This window comes from Phyllostomus hastatus, unplaced genomic scaffold (genome assembly GCF_019186645.2).
Source record: "Phyllostomus hastatus isolate PE091 unplaced genomic scaffold, TTU_PhHast_1.1 phas_scaffold_78, whole genome shotgun sequence".
In the NCBI taxonomy this organism is placed as follows: Eukaryota; Metazoa; Chordata; class Mammalia; order Chiroptera; family Phyllostomidae; genus Phyllostomus; species Phyllostomus hastatus.
In genome coordinates, this window is record NW_025334041.1 from 20,007,586 (window position 1) to 20,032,977 (window position 25,392).

Below are 25,392 nucleotides of genomic sequence, written 5' to 3' on the forward strand. Positions count from 1 at the left end.
TTATTTTTTAATCCCAGATGTTGTTTTCCTCCTTAGAAGTTAGGTTTAGGTCTATTTTACATTTTTCTTTTCTCCATATAACATGCTCATTCTTTCTTGTAGCTTTCTGAACACATGGAACACAGCTGTAAAATAATTTTAATATTTTTCTATTAATTCTAATAACTGTGTCACTTCAAAATCGGTTTTGACTGATTGGTATTTGTTCTAGTTATTGGTCATATTTTTCTGCTTTTTTTCTTTTTTCACATTTGATATTTTTCTATGAACTGCAAGATATTTTGAAATTTACCTTGGTGGGTATCGAATTTTTTTGCGTGTGCCAGCAGCAATACTTCAAGCTTTGTTTCAGAGGGCATATAATTAGAAACAATTTTACATTTTAAGTATTGCTTGTGTGATCTTTAGGTGGGACTAGCTAGTGTATTTAGTACAGGGTAACCATTTCCTTCTTAGTCCTGTGCCTAAAGCACTGAAAATGATGAAGTTTTCTAGCCTGAGTAATGGCCACCACCACTTTTCTCCACCCTGGCAGTCCATCCGGCGTCGTTGCTTCTAATCTTGGTGGATGGATTTTCCCCAGCCCCAGACAGTTCTCTCCGATGCATGCCCTGACCCGTACTCTGCTGAGTGTGTGACACTTACGTAATCTCCCGAGTTCTCCCTCTGTGCACCTGTCTCCTCTCAGGTAGCCTGCCACATGCTCTAAAATCAGGATAGCCACAAGGCTGCCCCCCTGTTTTTACAGCAGTGAGTTGGGGCAAACACAGGCCTCACCTCATTTGTTTCTCCTCTCTCAGAGGTGTCCCTGTTGCATTGTGCATTATGTCATGGAAATCTTTCTTTCATATAGTTTGTACACTTTTTCACTTGTTTTGGGTAGAAAAGTAAATTTAGGATGTGTTACTCCCACTTGGGTGGAAACATGCCGGGCCTATCACAGTTTGAAAGTTTTATTTTCACACCTTTTCTATTCATCCACATTTTCAGGAATGTATTTTACATATAAAGAAGAGAAGCTCAGACTGTGTTAGTTCATACTCTATATATTTTGCCAATTCCCAATATAATTTCTCAGAGCAGGATTTTAAGTATTAACAGAACATTTAGGCAGGAATGAAAATTCCTTTTGTGATAACAGACATGTAAGTTAATGACCAAGCTATATTAATGGGATGTATGACCAGCAATAATATTACATAAACTTTTGTGCTAGACAAGTGTGGGACACACTTGAGCTCTATACTCTTGTGTATTGTGGCCATTACTACCTACGACTATGAGCACTTGAGGTGTAGCTACTGCATTTTTGTTTAACTTTAATACATTTGAATTGAATGAAAATAGCCATGTATAGCTAGTGGCTACTCTAGTGGAGATAGTACAATTATAGACTATGCTTCATTTGGCCATCCTTGTATTGAATCACCCTTTTATATGATGTAGCTTTATGGAAACAAATTTCTTAGAAATAAAGTTAGGCTAGCACCTTATTTTAATAAAAAAAGCTCAATAAAGCACATTTCAATGATCCTTCAACTGGTTATTGGAAGCACTCTAATTGGAATTACTGGGTATTGTGGGTTTTTTTTTAAGACTAGTGTTTAATATTGGCCTAAATGCATAAAATGTCTATTTGTGAACTGCAAAAATGTTCATAATTTATTTTTTAAATACCACATAATGCTTATCTAAGTGGCTTTTGGACAACCACAATAATAATTATAGATTGTTGCTTAGGCAGTAGTGAATTTTATCTTGTAAAGTGGAATTTTGGCAAGTCACTAAAATATGTAAGGATTTTATATTAACTCATGAAAAAATCACTTATCTGCTTTTTGTAACTTCTGTGATATATATATATATTCTCACAGATGTATTGAAAACTCTTTTCAGAGAAAAAATAGTAAATAAATATAGTTGTATATTTTAAATAATGTTAGATAAACAAATCAATGCTTTATATCAATCATTGAATTGCTTTTAAGTTTTGATTCTAAAGTATGTTTCAGAGGGTAGAGATGTTAATTGTAGATGTATGTAATGTTTCAGATAATTGTGCTATAATACCACAGAGGCAAAGTTATTTTCTTAAAGGAGAAATTACTTTGTAAGTAACTAAAAAAATATTCATTTTGATTTTTAAAAACATTTTAAAGTAATGTTAGGTTTTTCTATTGACTGTGTAAAATGTGAAGTTCTGGGTTCATTTCTTCTTTAATCTTTTAAATATAAAAAAAGTGTACAAAAGTATAACATTATAAGACTCATTTTTAAAAAGTTCTTTGGGTGAATAGAAACATTTAAAAACTTTTGTGTGGTTAGTAATGTAATACAAAGTACAGTTATTTTATTTTCTACCTTTTGTTACATGCTGTTATTTTCAATCTACCAGTTTTGGTGGCATTTTACTTTGTTAGATTTACAAATGAGTTGTTGAGCATGAGCTCTGAGTTTTTATAGTTTAAAATGATAGTTTATAACTTCATTAGTTTCCATTCATCAGAAGTATGAGTTAAATTTCATGATGGCATTGATTTAAATTTGTTCTAAAATGCAGTGGTTCAATATTGAAAGTTTGTTCTTTTTTCTTTTTAATAGTACAATTCATTAAGTTAAAGCCATTTTCATTAATAGAACCCACATAATTTATAAATAGTTGAAGCGAGATGAAAGTTTTCCTAATATATTTTAGTCCTTAAGATGCAGTGTTACTTTGATCTGTTTAGTATTGGCCAGTTTCATCAGTTATTAGATTTCCCTCATATTTCTTTTGGAAAGTATAGTTTTTGAAGATGTTGTTGAGCCTAATTCATACAATTTACTTGTCTGTGCACATATGTAGATAATTTTGCGGTATCTATTGTTTGGATTCAGAGAACCTCTGGTCTATCTGCTGAATCTTTCTAACTCAATTATTTGATAATTACCAGAACTCTCATTTAGACTGTTCTTCCTTCCACTTTGGTGGCCATTAAGCAGTGCATTATTTGGATATATACTTATGCTTCACAAATTGCAAATTTGCAAATAAACGAAGAGCCTACTTCCCTTCTTCTCATAAATACTGACTCCCTTCTCAGGCCTTCCTGTGAACATGGACTCTGGACTGAAAGAAGTATTAAATATGCGTTATGGAACATACCCGATGTTTAGAGAATATGTATGTGATATTAATTATTGTTTTTATTTAATGTACCTGTCTTCAGAGACAGGTGAAAAATCATATTTTAAAACATAAGAAGTCAGTTGAAATTCATCTGGGACCAGGAGCATATGAAATGGTTACTAGACAAATACAAAGCATGTGTACAACAACTGCATGTAGAAGATGTGAGGCGCAGAGAATCCTTTTCCAAAGTTCGTGGGTGGAAACCCGGCTCACCCACAAAGCTGTGAAGCTACCCATGTGTTATACCTTCAAGCAATTTGCTGGTTTATAGGAGTGAATTTGCTACCTTTTAAAAATGCACATTTTTAGGGGCAGGAAGCAATCCTTATCTTCATTTATGTGTGCATGGAAAAGGACGGTTAGAAATGACATCCTGACTGGGAAGTACTGTTAGTGTAATTTACATGCAGCAGATTAGCGAACAGTAAAAAAAAGAGATCAAAGAACTCAACCTAGAGGAATGCTTTGCTTTACTTCAATGGGTGTAGCCTGTCCAGGCTGTACATTTGTTTTACTAGAGCAAAACCATTTACATTTCTTTTGAGTTCTTATGATCATTTTTGCAACTCTCTGCTGTCATCATATAAGCCTGGCCAGTTTTTAAAAATAAAAAGATTAAAATTGATTATGTTCTTGTAACAACTGAAATTCTTCCTGGAACACATAAGTAGCTGGTATATTTGAAAGGTTAAAATTAGTAGCACAATGGGAAGTATATATTCAAGTTTTCCCATATTGCTATCAGGAAGTACACCTGCTGGAGGTTATCTTCTGCTTTTCACAGGTCATCAGGCCTTCCCGCCTGGTGAAAGAGAACTCTTGAGACGCATCATATTGGTTTATGCCTGTATTTTGTCAACCAGGTTATACATTTCCTAAGGTCAACATCTGTTTACTTAAAATTTAATTATGTCGACTAGCACAGTGTTCAGCACATACTAAGCACTCAAGAAAACCTGTATTAATTCCCTATGTTCTTTTACTACACGATTAAGTTTCCCTATAATCATTTTTTATAGATTGATTTTAGAGACAGGGGAACAGAGAGAGATTGAGAGAGAAACAGAGAAACATTGATTTGTTGTTCTATTTATTTATGCACTCATTGGTTGCTTCTCACGTGGGCTTGACTGGAGATCGAACCTGTAACCTTGGCACATCCGGGCAACACTCTAACTGAGATATCCAGCCAGGGTTCCCTATAATTTAAGTACTTGTTTTGGTGGGATAGCATAGGCAGTTTGTAGATGTCTGAATAGCTTGCCTGGAACTCACTTTTATGCACCATTTCCTTAATTTAATTCATGAAATCTGCACTGAAAAGCATTAGCCTGATTCTTTGTGTGTGTGTGTGTGTGTTGTTACTTTTTTCTTTCCAAGGATCTAGAGTATGTTGTATCTTATAGATCTGTAGCTGAGTGGAAAGTCTTCTTGTCCCTGTTTAGATGTCTCATGGCTTGGCAAGAACTTATAAAAACCATGGTACCATGATCTTTAGTTCAACCTCAGTATTTTTGCTATAGCACATGGCTTTCTAAGAAAAATTAGGTTACATGGGATTGATAAATAAGGGAGTTAGGCCCATGTAATACAGAAGTAGCATAAGCTCATATGCAACTTTTCCTAGATAAGAACAAGCAGAAATTGTGTTCTTAGTATTTAGTCAGTTTTTTGCTTTGTGCATACAAATCTATGTTCTTCATAATAACATTATGATTATAATTTTTATTATGTACTATTCCTTTTTATCTATATTAATATTTTTTATCTTAAGTCCTACTGGGTCACTATATTGCTAAAACACTTATTTTTGGTAGAATTGCATGGAATGTCTTTTTCATCTTTTTCTTTTGTACTTTTCAGGATAGTAATGTTTTGATATTTATCTTATAACTAGTGTATTGTTAGATTTTTCTTAAAAATCCAATCTGATAAATGAAAGAGTTATTTGTATTGTCTCTTATGAAATAATTAAGTGTATTACATTTATTTTTATTAGTTTTGTATTTTGGATTCTTTCTACAAGCTTACTTTATTTTGTTGTTGCTGTTGGCCATTTTCTTTGTTTGCTGCTTTCTCCTTATGCATTGCTGCATTGATATACATAATACTTTTATCCCTCTGCAAGTTAGAAACTATAAAATATAGTTGTATATGGCTTAAATAAATAACATCACTTTAAAATATGCATAATTAGTGTTAGTTGTGAAGTTTCTAATTTCTGGCCTCCAAAGCAAAACACCAATTCAGCATATCTTAATTATCCATTGAACATTCTCATTCCAATATAATTTATTCTCGTCTACAGTTTTAGTTCTACCTTGTTTACGTTCCTAAAGTTATGATTTACTTCTGTGATTAGTAGTTAATGTAATTAACTCACAGTAAAAAAATAGCTGCAGGCTCTCCTTTAGTACACCCCTGGGAAAATGAAAAGCAAGCACCGGCTCCCGCTCTGACCTCCCAGAGGTCCCCTGGCTCTTGGCGGTGGCTGACTTCCTCCTGGGCCAACCTGAAGGGCGGTGGCTGACTTCCTCCTGGGCCAACCTGAAGGGCGGCTTCGCAGCCGAGACATCCATTCCCCATTTTATCGAATGCTTATTAATCATTCGTCCTCCTTTCAAAGTGTTTCCATTATTTTCACTCTTGTTTTTGTGCGTTTTAAATCTCTGTGATGGCTGTAATTACAAATCAGAGTGGTTTTTGTCTTTACTGTCCTTGTGCTATTTTCCCCACAAACCCTCCTCCTTCTCCCTTGTATCAGTATGAGATTTTTCAGCACTTAAAATTTCTCAGGAAAACTCACATCCTATTAAACAAGAAATGCCTGTCTGTCCAGGCTGGCACTGAGGTCGCCCTGCGCGTGCACTGCAAACCGCCTGGGCGTTCTGCCCGTGTAAAATCTGCTGGGCATGTAGTCCCCTGTCGTTTCATGGTATCTAAGTAGCAGGGTGATCACAGGCAAAAGAATTCAAGTCCTTGAATGGCGGTGTTGTGCCCCAGCCCAGCTGGTATTGAGCCATGTAATGATCTGGCCGCAAGGGGTCAGGAGAGAATCTTACCTGCCGCCAGGCGCCCCCTCCCAACCCCACCCCACCCCCACCCCAACCCCACGTCCGTCGCGCGGGCTTCAGATCCATATCTTGACTATAATTTCCAGAACTGTCTTAAGTTCGTGGAATTAGTCTACTTTATTGCGAGCAAGCGCATCAGCAGCAATTTTAGGTTCACCTAGATATTTCAAATTCAAAAGACTGGAAGAGGCCTTTGTGGTGCTAGTTTGCCCAGTTTTGTCGAAGACTATAGGGCGGAAAAGAAAGGCAGAACAAAGACAGGTCTCTTCAGTTTTAGCTCTTAATTTCACCAACTCACATTAGTACAGGGGCTGTTTTGTTTTATTTTGTTGCAACTTTTTCCTTCACCTTGGTTTCTTAAGGGTAAGGGAAGGGGACCACAGAAGGTGGCATATGAGCCATCCTTTTAAAAGGTTTAAACTACAAATAGGAATGAACATCTTTTGCATCAGGTAATAGTAATTAGCTTCCAGGTACCAACTATGGGAACACATGGTTACAAGTTAAATTACACAGAAGGAAATTCTAGTATTTATAGTTCACTTACAGTTCTTCCAGCCTGACTGTGGTTCAACAGCCAGGAGTTACTTTTATCATAGCAATGCTACCTGGTTAAAAAAAAAAAAAAGGCTGAAATTTCACCATTGTAAGTTTTCAGGGAAAGAGAGCTAGAAGACGTGAGCTCAAGATCCTAGGGTCACATGGTCTTTTCTTCAGCTATTCAATAGACCAGAAACCTGAAAACTTTTCCTTTATTTGTTCTTGATTTTCTTGTTTGTCTGTTCTTTTGGTTTCTTTATGAATTGAGCATTTTTAAGGGGAAAAAAGTCTTTCTGTCACCTTATATTTCAGGGGAAAGCAGTTATATGTCTTTAATTACATATATTTAATGAAAAAATCTAAGAAATGATTAATATACATTACATTATCATCGTATAATTATCTGTAATAATGGATGTTGTATAAGTATTTTTTCCCTGAAAAACAAAATGCAATGTGATGGGTCAAAAATTATTCTTTCATATTACAAAAAAAATATGATAAGAAGTTTTGTTGTTGTTTTCTAATAGAGTGTATATTCATATAAAATAGTAGAGGGAAAGGGAAGGGATTAGTAGAAGAGTATCAGGATGGGATATATCTTAAAATTCTTCTAGTTAATGAACACCTACAATTGAACAAATTACAACTCTTGAGAGTTCTTAAAATTTGGAATTGTGAACGAATACATCTATTTCTAAATGTTCAGTCTATGTGTGCATTTGCATTTTAAATTGTTCATTTGGAGACTATATGACTTTCATATTCCATAAAAGAAAAAAGGTACTGTAAAACTGCAGTTATTTGGAGAAATGAGAAAAGATCACCTTGAGTCTTTAAAATTTAAAATTGAAAAATGATGTTCAAAATATAGTTGAGTAATTTCAAGAAAAACATTATTTTGACACTGCTAAAAATAATTCTGTATAAAATTCTTCTAGATTTAATTTAAGGAATAGATTATTACTTGTAAGAAACCAGTTAATTATTTTAAAATAGATTCTTCTAAAAATTTTATGTACTTAGTTAAGCACTCTTGAATTTTATTGATATTATTAATTTAACACATATATTTACTTCTAGCCTAGTTTCAAATTACAAATTATGATTTAAGTTCAATGAACTGGTGAGATCATATTTTTAACATGTTTGACTCTGTCACAGGTTGACACGGAATATTAGTACTTTATGTTTTTCAGCATTGTAATCTCCATGCATCTGCATTTATAAAGGATGATTCATTGATCATGTTAAGTATTTATGGCTTGGAATGATTGACTAGACATTAACACAAATTGATAAAAAGAATTGCAATCTTATAATTGTAGATTCTTTAATGTTACACTTTCAAAGAAAAGTGAAGGAATGGTATCCTAACGGTTAACTTTTATATTACTTTGCAGGTGCATTTTCTTGATTACAAATCAGTACCTGTTGATCAGAAAATGGAAAACCTAATGCAGATCAGAGAACTAGCGAAAGAAGTAAAAAAAAGAAATATTTTACTGTGTGGTCTTCTCATATTTTACCCACAGGTAGGTAAAATGTTTGTCTCTTCAGATTGTGTGTTCTATAGACTACAGTTTGAATAGTGGCAACCTGACTTTGTTAAAAGCAAAGACATATTAATAAGAGAAAATAGGCTGGAAAAGTACTCATCTATCAATGTTCTATAGTAGATATAACATGTTGACTCAAGGGGAAAAGTAAAAATCAAAACAAGTCCTGACTGATGTGCTTCAGTGGGTTGGGCATTGTCCTGAAGACTGAAAGGTTGCTGGTTTGATTTCTGGTTGGGGCACGTGCCTGGGCTGAGCAACCAATCATTGTTTCCATTGCACATTGATGTTTCCCTCTCTTTCTCCCTCACTTCCCCTCTTTCTAAAAGTAAATAATGAAAATATTTTTTTTAATGAAAACAAGTGTTTTGATTAGGGAAAAAAGATGAAAATTGTCAGATATCTCATGCTAGATAGTCCACATAGAATTGCCATATATGCAAACAATAATACAGAATGCCCAGTTAAATTTGAATTTCAGATAATAAATAATTTTAAGTGTGTTCCAAATTTGAAAGTTGAAATTTGAAATCCAAATTTAACTGGACTTTTGTATTTAACTGACAACCCTAATGTTGTAACTCTTAGCCATTTGTATATTTTGGTGTCACTTATTTCTTTCGTGTTGTGCTGAAGATGTTGGTGAAGAAGTTGTTAATCACTTGAAAGCAGGGCTTAGCATTCAGATTACAAGAGCCCATGTCATTTAATTTAATTAGAGAAAACATCATCATTGTCTTTTAATAGCAGCAGGTTAGTTAAGTTGAAGGTAAAATGAATTAGCAAATGAATTATTTGCACAGAGAAATGTTATATAAATCAAACTATTTGGAGAATCTTTAGAGGATTTGCCCTTTGTACATCGATACCTTTCATGGAATTTACAGAATGCTTTATAGTCTCTCAGCAATACCACGCAGGAGTCAAAGAAATGAAATAGTTGAGTGCTTTTGTAATGATTCGGAATGAAAGTTATTCGGTACTGACTGTCCAGGAAATGACAGGTATTTAAAGTTACGGTTGATGAATAACAGCTATTGTTGCTGAAATATTTAAGGTGCCTTTTTAGACTGAAGGTAACATTTCTTGTGAAACAAAAGAGTTTTAATTAAATGCAAAGATCATCTTTTAGAGAATCCCTCAGTTTTCTTTAAATTTTGAGGTTGTTTCCTCTGCTTCCAAAACATGAAAGCATGACCTCCAGTGGGTCATCAGGAACAAGGCAAAGTTTATTTAGGATCATGGGATCATACAGTGTTAGTGCTGTAGGGGTTATTGGAGTCAGAACAACCAGAGCCTCAAGAGATACATAAACTTGCCCAAGGACAGATAACTGGCAGAGTTCAGGAATATTTTTCTTCGTTGGATTGCCTGTGGTTGTACTCCAGATTATTATGGTAGGAAAAGTAAATCAGTTCCTTCTTCTGTGCCATGCAGGGATCGCAGACGCACACTAATGCTGCACTCTGCAGACAGAAAATACAGTTTACTGAGGAAAATCTCAAAAGCGGAGAAATGGTAGAAGCACACACAATGCCTGGAGCTCTCTGTGACTTAGGTTAAGCAAAAAGAAGCCACAGTGCACTGTAGCTGACATAGCAGGGGGGAGTTTGGTTACCACATGAAATATAGCATCCCCAGTTAAATTTGAATTTCAGGTAAACAATAATTTTTAGTATAAGTGTATCCCAAATATTACACATGGAATACATTTGCACTAAAAATCCTTTGTCGTTACTCTGAAATTTGAATATAACTGAGCATCTTGTGTTTTTCTTTGCTAACCATTGTAGAGTTTATATCTACAGTAAAACTATTCATTTTCCCACCCCTGGTATGCTCCAGGGGTGTCCAACCCATTGCCCATGGGCCACATGCGGCCCAGGATGGCTATGAATATAGCCCAACACAAAATCGTAAATCCACTTAACACTTTTTTCTGCTCGTCAGTTTTCGTCAGCGTTTGTGTATTTAATGTGTGGCCGAAGACAGTTCTTCTTCTACCACTGTGGCCCAGAAATGCCAAAAGTTTGGACACCCCTGCCACATTTATGGAATAGAGTGCAGTGAATGTGTAAGTGACTCTTGCACCCGCGAAGGCTCCCTGATTGGAAAGGTGGCCTGGTGGGGAAGGCGGAGCCTCTGCTGCCCACCGCTTGGTATCTGACCTTTGTTGCTTTGGGCCAAGTTGGACCTGCTAAGTCAGCTCTCTACTGAGCTTCCAAAAGTGGGAAGAAGATGATCCTGCACTAACCAGCAGAGCTACAAAAAGCAAGCCCCGAAGAGGGGAGGGGATGACCAGAGGGGCTCATTACCGTCTTCCTGCTCCTGAGTGCCCTCTGTCTTCTGTTCCTACAACTGTAGCACCAGAAGGCATGCAAAAAAGGGAAGACCATTGCCAAAGTAGTTCTATAATGTAAAAAATACATATAAAATATTTATGAAAATCCTTCTGTGTAACTCCAGAATAGGACATGGAACAAATAAGTGAAGCTTTTTGGCAACAACATTAAATTAGATAAAGCTGTGTGAATTCATCTGTCAGAAAGTATAAACGAGATCTGTCTTTTTTGATTAGTTAAATATGATTGTCCTGCCCTGTTGTCTGGGTTTCAAAGCTTTTGTGTGCACTGAAAGAACACTCAGGAAGCATTCTGGATTCTGAATCTCTTTGTGATTACCTCAGGTAAGTTCATAATGAGACATCAAGAAATGTATGAATAGGGCCTGCTACTCCAGGATACCTTTGTGCCCAAAGGCCTGTATTTGTAGGATACAACTGACACCAATTATTTCCCTCTCAGATGCACTCCATTTGCTTTGTGTCTTCTAGACATGAGTATGTGTGGTCATTTGAAGAACAGGTAGACAGATGTCAAGTAGCAGAACACACACACACACACACACACACACACACACACACACACACACATTTTTTAATGACAATCTCAGAGGAAGCTAGACTTAAAAACTCTCCTTCCTACAATGAGCAATTCCTTGGAATTTAACTGGGAATTATTTGCTAAACACACAGTACTTTCCATTGCTATGAGTCACGTGGCATGCACCAAATCTGTTTACAGAAAGCTGTAATGCCCTGTTCAGAATAATCAGGCTTTTTTGATGTGGTTATGTTTATGAGACTAAATATTTCTTACTTTCAATATTGTTTTGGCTTTTATTGTTTAGACTTAGTCATTCTTTGGGAAAATATGAAGGTCATAAAATGCAATGTCTCTTCAAATTGAGTAAGTTTGAAAAACAAATCTGTTTTTGTGGATTTGGTTAGCTTACTTGGAAGACTCATTAGAGAGAGTGGCAGTAAGCTATTGTACTAAGACATATCCTAGCCAAGTGGAGTGTCAGATGCAAACCTCTACTACAGATCACCCCTTGGTTTTTTTTAATAAAAAGTTCAACTCTGTGAATTGCAACGGCCTTGGAAATTTCTTAATGAATGAATTCCTTTGAACAATGTATTAGTTAGCTATTATTGTGTAACAAATTATCCCAAAACTTAGAGGCTTAAAACAACATTTGTTATCTCCCAGTCTGTGGTTTCTCTGGCTATGGGCATTTCTCAAAGCTGTAGTCATCTCAGGGCCCCCTGGGAATGATGTGCTTCCTTAGCTCACTGAGATGGATTGGAAGGACTCCGTTCCGCTGGGGCTTCTGTCCTTTGCACGCTCATGGATGGACACCTGCCTGTATTCCTTGCCATGGGGGCCTGTCCATAGAGCATCTCAAAACATCAGTGCTGGCAAGAGAGGGAACTAACATGGAAGTCACAGTCTTTGTCAAAAATCAGCAAGTGACATTCCAACACCTTTATTGTATACTGTTCATCTGAAGCAAATTACTAGGTTCCACCCACACCCAAGGGAGGTGATTGACAAGACATGGATACCAGGAGGTGGTGATCATTGGGAGTCGTACTGGATGCTGCCTGCCGCAGCAGTACCCGAGTGCTAATATCGCAGGCTGAGAATTATGTTTGTTTGTACCCACTGCGTGCAGATTAAAGGGTTTGTAACAGAAATAGGACTAGAAATGTTTAAAGGTAAAAAATACACACAGATGTCATATACTCACACACATATGTGCATGTGTGTATATATGTGTGCATATGATTGCACATACACATGTATATTTTTTCTCTTGACGTGTTACTGGAGTCATAACAGCTGGAGCAGGTTTATCAAGGAAGTGGAGAGCCAAAGACATGAAAACTTATTTTACGTTATCTGTACAGTTGTTTTAAAAGAGCTTGATTCAGGTTAGATACATATCAAATGCTTTGGGGGCATATATGTATAGATGGGCTATATTATTTCAGTTCTGGTTAGTGAAGCTAGCATTACAAAATAATTGCTATAAAATGGTGGTGTTGCATTTGAGAAAGTTGAGACCCTTTACCTTAAGAGCATGTAACCCAGAAATGTTTTGTCTCAGAAACTTGGAAAAGAGTTCCCAGGAAACAGAGTTGTGGTAGTAAGTCAAGAGGGATAAAAGGAAGCCAATGAATCTGATCATTGGAATCTGTTGGTCATCTTCAGGGAAGACATGCATGTGGACATGTGGAAAATACTGAGAAATTAACTGGGAATCGACAGATTTCTTATAAACTCTTCCCCAATAAAATTCCTGCTGTTATCATTAATGTCTTTGAAAAGTTTGGAATAAGATTTAATTTACTTTCTGAGATTTTTGACTAATAAAATAGAAAAATATAGGTGGCATGACAAATAGGCCAAAAGAACAAACTGAATAATTAGTCCCTGGAAAAATGGAGTTTTCTAATGTAGATGGTATCATTTCAGCCCTTTGAAATAAAATGTGTTGTATATATCCTGCTCACAGCAATTTTATGCAGACTTTCCTTAAATAACATTAGAGGGAGGGAGATACCTTTACTGTTTATTTTCATTTTATGGACACTAATTATCTAAACTTCAGAAGCAGCTGTACAAAGAACTCTAAAATTTCAGTGTTTAACTGAATCAACTAGAGGACATGATATGCATGCTAAAGACTTGAAAACCTCAAGTTGAGTGAGAAGTGAAACTAGACAGGAGAAATGTGAAGACAAAATAATTATTTTAAGGTTTGACATCCTATGTCAGTGGCAATAACTCTAAATACTTTGAAATATCCATGGCTTATTGACTCTTAGATATTCTATGTAATTTAGATTAAGGGTAACATTTCCAAAATCTTAGACCAAGGACCATTTTCCAGAAATGAGAGTTGGTTGTTTGTAAATTCCTTATTTTCTGCCTGAATCTGTCAATATTTAGAAAAGATAATAGTTTGTAAAATTAGAACATGTGTTTATTGTCTCTGAAAATCCTATCAGTGTTTCTAATTATAATCACAATGAAAATATAGATAGACCTTCTCCACTGAGGATCAGAGAGAGATGAGTAATGTTTGGCATGTAGATTTATGTTCGGAAAACGGTGAGGTTTATTAGCTTTCAATTAATCTCATTACTCACTTTTGACAGTTGGTAAAGAAATATATTTTAATTAAGCTTCAGCTTCCTCTTACTGAATGCATAATGGCAATTATATACTAATGCTATTAGGAAATGAGTTGGTTTAATTATGAATCTATCTAGAGTGACTCTTTTAGAATCTGGATTTTAATGGGCAGAAAAAAACATGTTTCACAAAGACACTACTAATGATTATTGTTATTCAATTTTGGTCATTGTTTACATTTGGTATATTTTTATCACTAAGTTATGCTGAAATCTTATGTCAGGAAGAATATAGGAAATAGTGTTTAAGGAGTACCACAGATAATTTACCACTTTTCCCAGTTAAACTTAGATATTTTCATCTTTTTTTGTTTTTAGTCTATGTTTTAAAAAATATGACTCTCAATCTATATTTATGACCTAAGTTCTTCTAGATTATAGTAAATTTCATAACTAGGCCACAGATCTGCTTTATGGACAGATTTTTTAAAAGGGTTTTAAGAACACAAGAAATTGTTTACTATAGGACACACTTCACATTTTTCTTTTATTGTTTGCCACAGAGATTTTTTTGGTGGAAGTACTCAAAGACAGGAAGTTTAATTTTTGCTTACAGGCTTTCAACCTAAAATTAGGGTGTTGAAATGCATTAAAACAAGGACCATTAAACTAATCTCTATGGCCACTTTCTGGTATGTCTCTACCTTCAGTTTGCAGGCTTGAGCCAACCTTCTGCTCTGTTCTTACTCTAAAGTAAGATAAATAAAAGATCCTTATGAAGATACGCTGCTGTGACCAGGTTCAGACTAGCAAATACCAAGCTATGTATAAAAAAATGTTTGGTGTACAAATGTATGCATTTAGTGGTGTTCTAGTACATCTGCACTATACTCTATATTTCTAATTCCTTTCTAGTGAAAAGTCAGGACATTTCTTGCTTATTTACTAGGTAGATGTCTTTGAGTCTGATTCGATCTATTTAGTTTTGAATTTTTAATAGGAATAATAAGTTTTGCTACATAGGTATACCAGAGTTTAACATAATTGTGTGATATTCTTCACCATCATAATCCTCTGATCCCATTATTAAATTTCTGACTTCATTATTTAAAATGCCTTGATGCAATTAAAGGATTTAGGCTCTTCAGGGAGGGTGGTCTCTCTTTCTCTTTTAAATTTAAGATTGGAGGAGATTAGCCAAAGAACATATATGCATATATGCATAGCCCCTGCACCTGGACAATAATGTGGTGGAGGCTGCTGGGGAGGGAGGCTGGGTGGAGGGGGTGCTGGGGGGGGAAATGGGGGACATCTGTGCTAGTGTCAATAATGAAAAATATTAATAATTTGTTAAAAGCTCAGCATTCTCACAAATTGTCTTTCTGATCCTCATGAGAAGAAACAAGCTAAAAACCTAGATAAGAAGTTACTAAAAATTTAGTTTCTGAATTCTCAGTTCCAGCCCATGGAGAGAATAGGCATTATTTAATTTTTCAATGAAGATGTTACATAATTTTCCCAAAATATGCTAATCATAGAGCAAAGATTGAAGCATGCAATGACCAATCTCCCTGAACCTTAACAGCAATTTAATAATGAAGGCATTGCATTTATCCTAAAAAATACCAGTTGAAGAACTACATGAACACAACTGGGGAGGAGCTTAATAATTTTTAATAAATGAACCAGCCAATATGGTTTCTGAAAGCCTCATTCATATTTTCTAAAGTTGTGCCTTCTGTGTTGTGGTTTCCATTTTTTTCCATAAACTTAGCACAAGGCTTTGCTAGCAACATCTTCAGAACGTGGGTTTCCTACTCAAATATATTTCTTAAATAAATCACAAGTGAATGCTCCTTACCTTCCTTCAAGTTTTGCTAATTGTTTTAAGGTCTTGGAAAGAAACAAGGGTTTTTGTTTCTGTTTGTTTGTTTGATTGTTAAGTATGTGCAAGAAAGGCCCTTTGCCAGGCATCAGGAGAAAGTCAAGTGATGACTCAGATTTGACCCTTGCCCACAAGGAGAGAGTTTTCACTGAAGGGTTTTAACTATAAGAGTTTTAACTATAGCAGAGTAGTTGGGTATTTAAAATGCATAAATTTTGTATTTTGGGTTTTATTTCCACAGATATGTGTATCCCAGAGGTTAGCAAATGTGACCCTTGGGGTAAATTCATGAAAATAAATAATGGGAAATACTTATTTTGCCTTTTGCTGCCAGTGTGGCATGCTCTGTGGAAGCCTCCCCCTTGAGATTACAGATCTTTTCAGTTCATGTATCTCTGGGACCTTGTTTAGTAAGAAAGCAGATGTGCTAAGACAAAATAGTGGAGCGCTCTCTCGTCTCGGCTCTGGTGAGAAGTGAATTTGCTGACTAACTAAAATGTGCAGTAAAGAAAAACAGTACAATCCAAAAAGCTTACCAAGTTATGACTTTTAAAAAATCTTAGAAAAGATACAGAAATTACTAAAGTGTGTCTGCTCTTATAGATTCCCTGACTTTAACAATGTTTATGAAAGAAGGTAATTTTTCTCTCTATGACCTTTAATTTAACTTTAGATACTAAATGTAAATGGGAATTTTTAAATTGTGTAATTGTCTCAAGTATCCAGTTTGTCTTACGTATCGTGACTAAATTACTGCTAATTCCTTGCCTTCCCAGTCAGAGTTTCAATTGATTTATAATTTTTGAATATTAAATTCCATGTATTTTTAATGCTTATGATGGTTTAGATGGGAGACATAAAAGGTTTTGGCCAAAATACCAATTCATTAAAAATTTTATTTTTTAAAAAAGAAAATGTAGACTGCATATTGTTTGAAAATTGCAAATTTGTAACTTAGGTAAATATAACTATAATGTTTAGTGAGATAAGAAAAAAACATACACTTGCCATAGTTATATAACATAGAGCTGTCAATTTTAATTTATTTTTAAATTTTCAACTAGTTACCTTAATATTTTGAAAATAGATTATTTTTTGGTTTCTCAACATATTACCTCTCAACATATTACCTACTTTGGAGCTATATGGAGCTTTATGTTAGGATACAGATTTTAGTATACTTCCTGAAAAAAATTTTATGATTATTTTAAAACTTTAAAAAATGCAGCACTTTTGGCCCTGTCTGGATAGCTCAGTTGGTCAGAGCATCGTCCTGCTACACCAAGGTTGTGGGTTTGATCCCTGGTCATGGCACATATAAGATTCAACCAGTGAATGCATAAATACGTGGAACAACAGATTGATGTTTCTCTCTCTCCCCCTTCTCCTCTCTCTCTAAAATCAATAAATAAAAATGCAGCATTTTTGTCAGTTTCAACTAAACTTACTGGAGGAAGATCAAGGCAGAATGACTTTTTAAGCCAGTGGAATGAATTTGTTGAACTACTCGGTTTACCAGTCAGAAATTTTTAATTGCAAATGTCAGAAACACAACACAAACTGATTTAACAATATAATTGAAAACCCATGGCATTAGCCTTTGCTGAACCCATATGCTCAAAGGGTAATTGCCTTTTTCTCTCCCTATTCTGTCTCTTCTCCACCTACCTATACCCAAGAGCTTGTTTATTTTTTTCTCTAACATTTTATTTCTTTTTAATTTTATTTTTCAATTATAGTTTACATTTAGCATTATTTTGTACTAGTCTCAGGTGTACAGTATACTTGTTAGAAATCACATACATTACAGAATTGTCCCCCCACCCCATAGTTCAAGTACCCACCTCACACCACGCATAGTTATTAACTTGTTTCTTTATTCTCATGCAGTTTTCTAAATAGTATTAAACATAACCTTCTCCTGTTCCATGTCTACATTCTATTAGTTTAGTAAACTCAGTGGAGTAAGAGTATCTGCATCCCGATATTTTCACCACAGTCTTGGTCCTCACTCTAATTAAAGCTTGTTTGTAAAACCTATCTGTCTTTTCTTATTCAATTACTGTGCCCCGTGTGGATGTTCATCCTATTAACCAGACTAGTTAATAGGCCCATCTCCGGAACTCAGTGCACTTACATACAGTGCATGGATGACTGAAAGGACTGGGTGCATTCTGAAAAGGAAATTATGGTACCATTCTCAACATTGTGGGGGACAGATGCCAGGCAGACCCAAACAATAGATTATGTGTTTATGTTATGGACTGAATGAATATCTCCGCCAAAATGCAGATATTGAAATCCTAACCCCAACTCTGATAGTATTAGGAAGTGAGGCCTTTGGGAAATAATTAGGTGATGAAGATGGATCCCTTACGAATTGGATGAGTGCCCTTACCCTCTGTTACGTCAGGATACCAAGCTGCACGCCAGGAAGTGGGCTTGCACTGGACGCCAGATCTGCCTGCATCTTGGTCTTGGGCTTCCCACCCTGCAGAACTGTGAGAAGTAAATATTTGTGGCTTAATCTAACTAGTCAGCAGTGATTTATTGTAACATCCTGATTTAACTAATGCAATTTATTACTTAGGGCACCTTTCCATCTTAGTAAGTGTGTAAGATAAGGACATTCAATATTTGTGGTTACATGATAAAATTAGGTGCTTGTTTATTAATTAGCTATGGAATTCTAGAGTATCAGAGTTTTGGGGAACTTCAAAGCACAGGTAGACAGACTCTTCTTGAAATATTGTCAACCACAGTTATTTTTAATCACTTGTGAGATACCTTGTAAATTATGTATTGTTAAAAATAGTTCCAAAGCTTGGAAAAAATTTAGTTTAATAAAAATAATCAGCCACGATAATACTAATACCCATTAGTGTCATTTTCATTCATGCATGCTCTCTGGACATAGGGAAAAAAGATAGTTCACACCTTGAACATCATTCCTTATTTTTTGTGGGGGGGGGATTTATTTATTTTTTGCATTTTAAGTTTTTTAAATAAAATGTTTATTGGTGTTCAAGTACAGTTGTCTCCATTTTCCCACCATCACTTTCCCCTGACCACCCTACCTCAATCCTTCCCCTGTTTGGCTTTGTCCATGGGTCCTTTACACATGTTCTTTGATCATTCCTTATTTTTGTTACAGTGGAAGGAAATAGGTTGAGAATTGTTCTATCATATCTATCAGCTTTGCAATATTATCTTCTTTCCAGAAAAACAATATTAGAGCTTTCATATATTTGTATTGTTTATCATAAGGCTTAGCTTTGGTTTCCTTTATCATACTGGTTTCTTTCGAGATGTAACTATATGAAATAATGTATTGATACTGCCCTTCCTCCTCTCAAGTAATCCCTATAACCCTTCATACTTTTTCTTCATAGCAATTTAGCATGATCTGGTGCACAGTGTCTTTTACTTATATAAATTATGCTCATTCTGTCTTCTTCATCTAAACTATGAACCCTGAGAAGCAGGGTTGTGTGTATGTGTGTGTCTGTGTATGTGTGTGCATGTTTTGGTCTGTTTCACTGATTTATTTCTAGTACCCTGTATGGCACCTGGCACAGAGTAGGTCTTTACTAACTCATTGTTGATTGACTGATATGTAATGTGTGAAAATAAAAATGTATATGCAAATATGATCATAGATTTGAGGAGTATCTTTACCTTTCTTGTTTATAGTACTATACCTCTCTGATGGCTTCTGTTCATGCTGCTCCTGTTGTATGTGTGAAAGTGTGCAAAATATTAACAGAAAAGTGGTTAAACCATATAGTATTTGTTATAAGTTGAATTTATAGAGGTACAAGTTAATGAAGTCTGAATTGCAGGCCAATATTATTCATAAACAGTTTATTATTAGAGGCAGTTTATTATTAAAAAGGTTACGATAGTAATATACCATATATTGAAACAAAAGAAGAAAAATAATATCACCGTAATAGCTGAAGGAAAAGCATGGTAAAATTCATTACCCAGTCATGATAAACCCTAAGCATACTGAGGGTCAAAGTAAATTTTCTTAATTTGGCTAACTGATATACCTAAAATTTAAAGCAAACTTCAACTTGATATATGTTAGGAACACTACCATAAAACAAAGAATAAGAAAACAATAGTCACATCAGTATTTCTGGTCAACCTTTTAGTAGATGTACTGACTAGCACAGTAAGACAAGGCAGAGAAATAAAAAGTTAAAAGATTGGAAAGATGAAACAAACCTATCTTTGTTTGCAAGTAATATGATTATCTATGTAGAAACCTCAAGAAGCTATAGACAAATTTTTAAATTTAGGATCTGAGAAAAGTTATGCATACAGAATCAATATACTAACATATTTTTTTAATTTCACTTTTTTTAAAAGATTTTATTTATTTATTTTTAGAGAGAGAAGGGAGGGAGAAAGGGAGAGAGAGAAATATCAATGTGCAGTTGCTGGGGGCTGTGGCCTGCAACTCAGGCATATGCCCTGACTAGGAATCGAACCTGCGACACTTTGGTTCACAGCCCACGCTCAATCCACTGAGCTACACCAGCCAGGTCAATATAGTAACATATTTTAACACAAGAGCAAACAACTATTAGAAACTTTAATGCTATCTTTTATAAAATATAAATATACTAAATGGAGTATCTGTTTGTATATGTGTGTGTTCCCTTGATCTCCTCTTTCTTCAGCTTAAAGGATCTATAATAATTATTTTAATTCATTTAGCTTGCAGTGAATTTGATTTCTTAATGTATTTATGTGTTGACGTAATCATTCAGTTTTGATTTCAGGTTTCTGCATGCTTCCTTACCATAGTTTTGTGTGAACATTTATTGTTAGGTACTTGCTTTTTTACTTAAATTGATAATATGCGAATTTATTAGTTTTTCACAATATTAGGCATTTAAAAGTACATAATGCATTTAAAAATTTATTTATTCATTTTAGAGAGAGGAAGGATGGAAGGGGGAGAGAGAGAGTGTGTGTGAGAGAGAGAGAATCGATTTGTTGTTCCCCTTAGGTATGCATTCATTGGTTGCTCCATTGGTACCCTGAGCAGGGATCAACCCTGCAACCTTGGCATATCAGGACAGCGCTCCAAGCAGCTGAACTACCCAGCCAGGGCTGTACATAACACGTTTTGGAAAAAGCCTTGTGATTTAAGTTTTTGCAAAATGTTTTGCTAAGGAAAATTTAATTGACTTATCAGGAGACATTTTAAGGTACCATAGGTAGCTGAATCTTAATATGGGGTGTCTAGAAATCAAATTAGGCAGTAACTTAGAACTTTCTAGAATTTCACAAGTGTTTTGAACTTGTAGGAATGTGAATTCTAGGAAGAAAATGTTTAGTGTAGATCATGTTTATAGTATTTTTAGATGTTCATCGTACATGTAGCTATTGTGATTAAATGCTGTTCTTGATGTAAACATTTTTTAAATACTACAATATGTAGATTTGTAGATTAAATTTCCAATTTCTAATGTGAGGAAATGCTTTTCAACATCCATGACAATTAACAACTTATAGTTGTGCTGAAGCATGGATTTAAATTACTATAGTGATGAAGAATATGTCACTTAGTATTTAAGCATAGTCAATTTGCTTCTTGCACAAGAACTCACGTGACATGGTAGAAATTCATTTATTCATCAAAAGGGAGTAAGATCCATAGCAGGATGGACATTTCTTCTGAAAGTTTACAGATCTTATGTGATGGTTTTGGAATAAATTAGAGTGGAATATTGGATTGACTTGGGTTCATGAAATTAACAAAATCTGGAAGCCAGAAATGCCATAATGATGCAAAAATACTGTACTGAAGTTTAAAAACATTAATTTATGTCTTGAGCTGATTATATAGTCCCTGATTTACCATGTTTCAACTTATGATTTTTTGACTTGCCGCAGCAACCTTGGTACTTGAGTTCCAACTAAGAAAGAATTCAGAGTCAAGACTCCAACTGTAAGAACAAGTTTATTTAGAAAGTCACAGAGGTAGAAGAAGTGAGTGGTAGCAGGGATGGGCGCAGGAGTCAAGTTAACAGAGGCAAAAGAAGGAGCCCTTAGAATTTAGCAGAGAGAAGGGTAAATGCATACTTGGGAGGGGAGAGGAGGGGTCTGGACAGGCGTGGGTCTGCTCCCGAGAAGAAGAGCACTGTGGGTTCTCCATCCCCAAAGCTTTTAAGCGTGGAGATTTTAGGGGAGGTTGCAGGGGAGGATCTCAATAGAATCTTCATCAGCTTTCCAGGTGTGTGCTTTCAGGGTTGTGGTCTGTACTGATGGGTTGGCAGCGGGGCAGGGGGTCATTAGCCAATGCATCTGGTCCTGATGTCAGCCATAGCGTCATTAGTCTGGTTTTGCTGCTTTTCTAAGCCTGCAGCTTGAAACACTACTGAGGCCATATGTGATCTCTAGGGTTAGTGCTTAGGGGAGTGGTTGTGTAGGGGCCCACATGGGAATCACATGAGGCCACTCTTTGGTGCCTTGTTTGTCCTCTAATGGATCTACCATGTGAGTAGGGATACGCCAAGGGAGGAAAGGTCAGGGATGGTCTGAACTGCATGTCTAGCAATAGGAAAGGTCAGGGGTTTAAACCACATGCCCAGCAGTACTCTAGGGGAGGAAAAGTTACCCCAGGGGGTTAGGGTGAGGTTCTTGTTTTACCAGTTATGCCCATTGCTAGGCACCTTAGGCTTTTGCCCTAGTGACCGTCTGTACCAGGTCTTTGCTCTGCTCGTGTCTGTCTAACTGCCTACCTGTGCAGCTGCGTCTGAATGCCCTTGGTGTCAGTATCCAGAACATTTCTTCTTTCCTCTTTGCTTGAGATAATCTCTCTGACTCTGACTGTAGATCTCATTTCCCTCTGCTGCTCATGCCTAACTGAACAATAAAGCTGCTAAAGAAAGGTCATTTGTTAAAGTTGGCCATTTATAGAGTATGGGAAGAAGACTAATGCTTTTTGGGCACTGTGTGCACCAGCCACTTTCATATACGCTTTCACCGAAAATTCAGAATTGTCCTGTGATATAGGTGTTAATAGCTCTGCCATATCCCAGTGAGGGATCCTGGCCCAGAAACTTAAATAACTCCCTGTGTATAAGCTAATAAGTGGCTTATGTGGTACATTTGAGGTGCAACTGAATTTGGACCTCAAACGTACCACAATGCTCACCTGCGCACTGAGGCTTTATAAGAGCTTCCTTTTTTTATTGTTGCTCAAGTACAGTTGTCTTCAATTTCCCACCACCACACACACACACTGAAATGAAAGCCATGTTACTTATTAACATTTAGTGGACTTTTCACTTATCCTAGAAATCAAGCTAGTGCATTGTCCTTTCTAGATTATTTATGATCCAATCTTCTCTTCTTGGCTATTTGGAGATGGACGCTGCTGGGCATGCAGGCTGGGAAGGTGTTTCTTCATCTGTGGGAGGTGGAACAGAGAGTAACGAATGGGATCCTGGCCTGGGTATGCTCGGAAACCCAGACGCAGTCTTTGCCGTTAGGCTTTGCAGAGGCACGAAGAACAAGAAGTGCAGTGGAAGCCAATGGTCTGTTCCCATGGAGTGGCAAGAATGGATGTGCAGGGATGGGAAGGGCCTTAGAGAGTTCAGATCCTGAAGACATTCCTCGGGAAAAAGTGATCTCAAGGAAAAAGAGGCTTTTCATAATGGTGCACGTGTAGCCTGGTCCCAAAGAGGAGAAGAGAGATATTACAATTGCTTGACCACTTCAGGTATCACTGTGACTTCTCAGACTCGACTCCTGGCCAGAGGGAAGCCGAGGACTTCCCAGGGCTTGTTCTGCATCGTCTGAACGTGGGAGGCTGAGGCCCTTCTTTGCTCTCCTGGGAAGTGGCCATCTCAGGGCGCTGGGATCTGACACCGGCTGTGTCATCTGGAGATGCAGTCAGCTGGTGTCCTGAACTGTGCTGCCTTCATCTGCTGTGGGTAGGGTTGTATTAGGACAGTTTTAATTTTGTAGAGAAGTAAAGTAAAATCTCAAGTCAGTGTAAAATTTAAAAAATGTGGGGTTTTTTTGAAGCAAAATCTCTGTAAACACTTGGTTCCAGGAGGAATCGCTCTTAGATACTTGCTTTGACTTACTGCCGGGATCGGCTTGGTGGGATACATTCCAGAGAGTGCTAGGGAGCCATAGCACTGTTTCTCTAATAGCTCTTCCCTTAATTATCTGCTTATCGTAATTATCTTTGCTTCCAGGGATCATTGTGCAGCTTACTGTGCTTTGAGTTGGGCTTCTAATTGTATATTATAAAGAGCATTCTAAACAGCGTTTTTCATGCCTTATTTATTTGCTTCTGTAACTTGATCCCCACGATTCTTCGTGGCTTGGGGTAATCGTGGTGGCGGTGCAGGAACCTATCAGAAGGACCCGGGGAGTTTTTCAAGCTGCACATTCTCCACTTCACCTATGGCTGCAAGCTACCTGCCTAAGAACATTCCTGGAAAATATGCCGTGTCTTTTAGGTATCTTAAGAGCCACTCCCCCAAATAAAGCACCAGAAACAAAACAAAGCAAAACACTTAAATTCACACAGCACCATTTTAAAAGTTTGCGCAGGTTTCAGAGTACTAAGGTAGAGCCGACGGCTGACTGCTGTGCAGTCTGGTGGTCTCTGTCTTCAGCTCTCTTCAGCGTGATCGTTGGGAAATGTGTACCTTATAATCCTGTCATTCAACCCATTAAAAAAACTTATTCATAGAAATAGTGCCACAAAATAAAATGTGATATAAAGACTAAGTCTAAAGTTAGTTTTCTTTGTCACTTGGATTGTTCTGGGGAGAGAAATATTTTCCATAGATGTTTCTCTTTTCTGAAATATTTAGTTAGATCTGTGTTGACGGGGATTGTAGCTTCATGACATGCAACTTTTTAAAAGCCCTGTGGTCAAATTTAGGGGAAAGTTGAGTGGCAAAGGGATGTGGATAGACACTGGTAAGAGAGCTGGAGACTTGGAAAATAAGTACTGACGACAGAGTGCGTGTATAAAATCTCCTTTGGGGAAGAGCAGGTGTGGTCTGTCAAGAGAATCCCAAGGAAGGCTCACTGGATAGAGTAGGCTCCGTATTCTAGAAGGAGCCAGAGGTAAAAATGCCCTGTCTCTCCTCTTGTAGAAGGTCCTCATTTTTTTTTAATTCACAGCACAATAGTGCTATATGTGGAAAATAAAGACCTGGGTTCATACACCCTTCTGCTTACAACATAGTTTAAAGGGCCTCTCTTAGGTTTCCTCCAGGGCTAACAGGAATTGCAGTATGATTTCCAGGCTCTCCATCTGCTTGATAATGATGGATTTTTTTTTTTTGATGAATAGGTACTTAATTCCATCATTAAGGCTTGAATTGCCTGGTCCTGATAAATTTTTACCATAGAATATTTACGTTTTAGTGAAATCAACTAATCAGCCACAGTGTATAAAAGTCAGATTCACTATCATTTGATCAAAGCAGAAAGATTGATGTTGGTGGTGAAGGGGCCAGGAGAATTCTGAATTTCTGCAGGCAGTCGGTGGAGAATCCTGCATACGGCAGAAAACAATGCCCAGTGAGCTGGCTCTGTTCTCACACAAGGAGCCAGCACAGAGGAGCTGGCGTATTTTCATCTTGTCTCTGAAAAAGCAGTGCTACTCTATTAATTTATGATGACTTTTA

General features: G+C 36.4%; 1 protein-coding gene across 1 annotated transcript in view; it reads left to right on the top strand.

The window, feature by feature from the left end:
* The window catches only part of CRPPA (CDP-L-ribitol pyrophosphorylase A), a 200,413-nt gene that overhangs the window by 106,427 nt on the left and 68,594 nt on the right, over positions 1-25,392 (top strand). Inside the window, exon 9 of the mRNA XM_045828807.1 lies at positions 8,190-8,321. Coding sequence (XP_045684763.1) covers positions 8,190-8,321 — 132 coding nt within the window. The remainder of the gene's footprint in view (positions 1-8,189; positions 8,322-25,392) is intronic.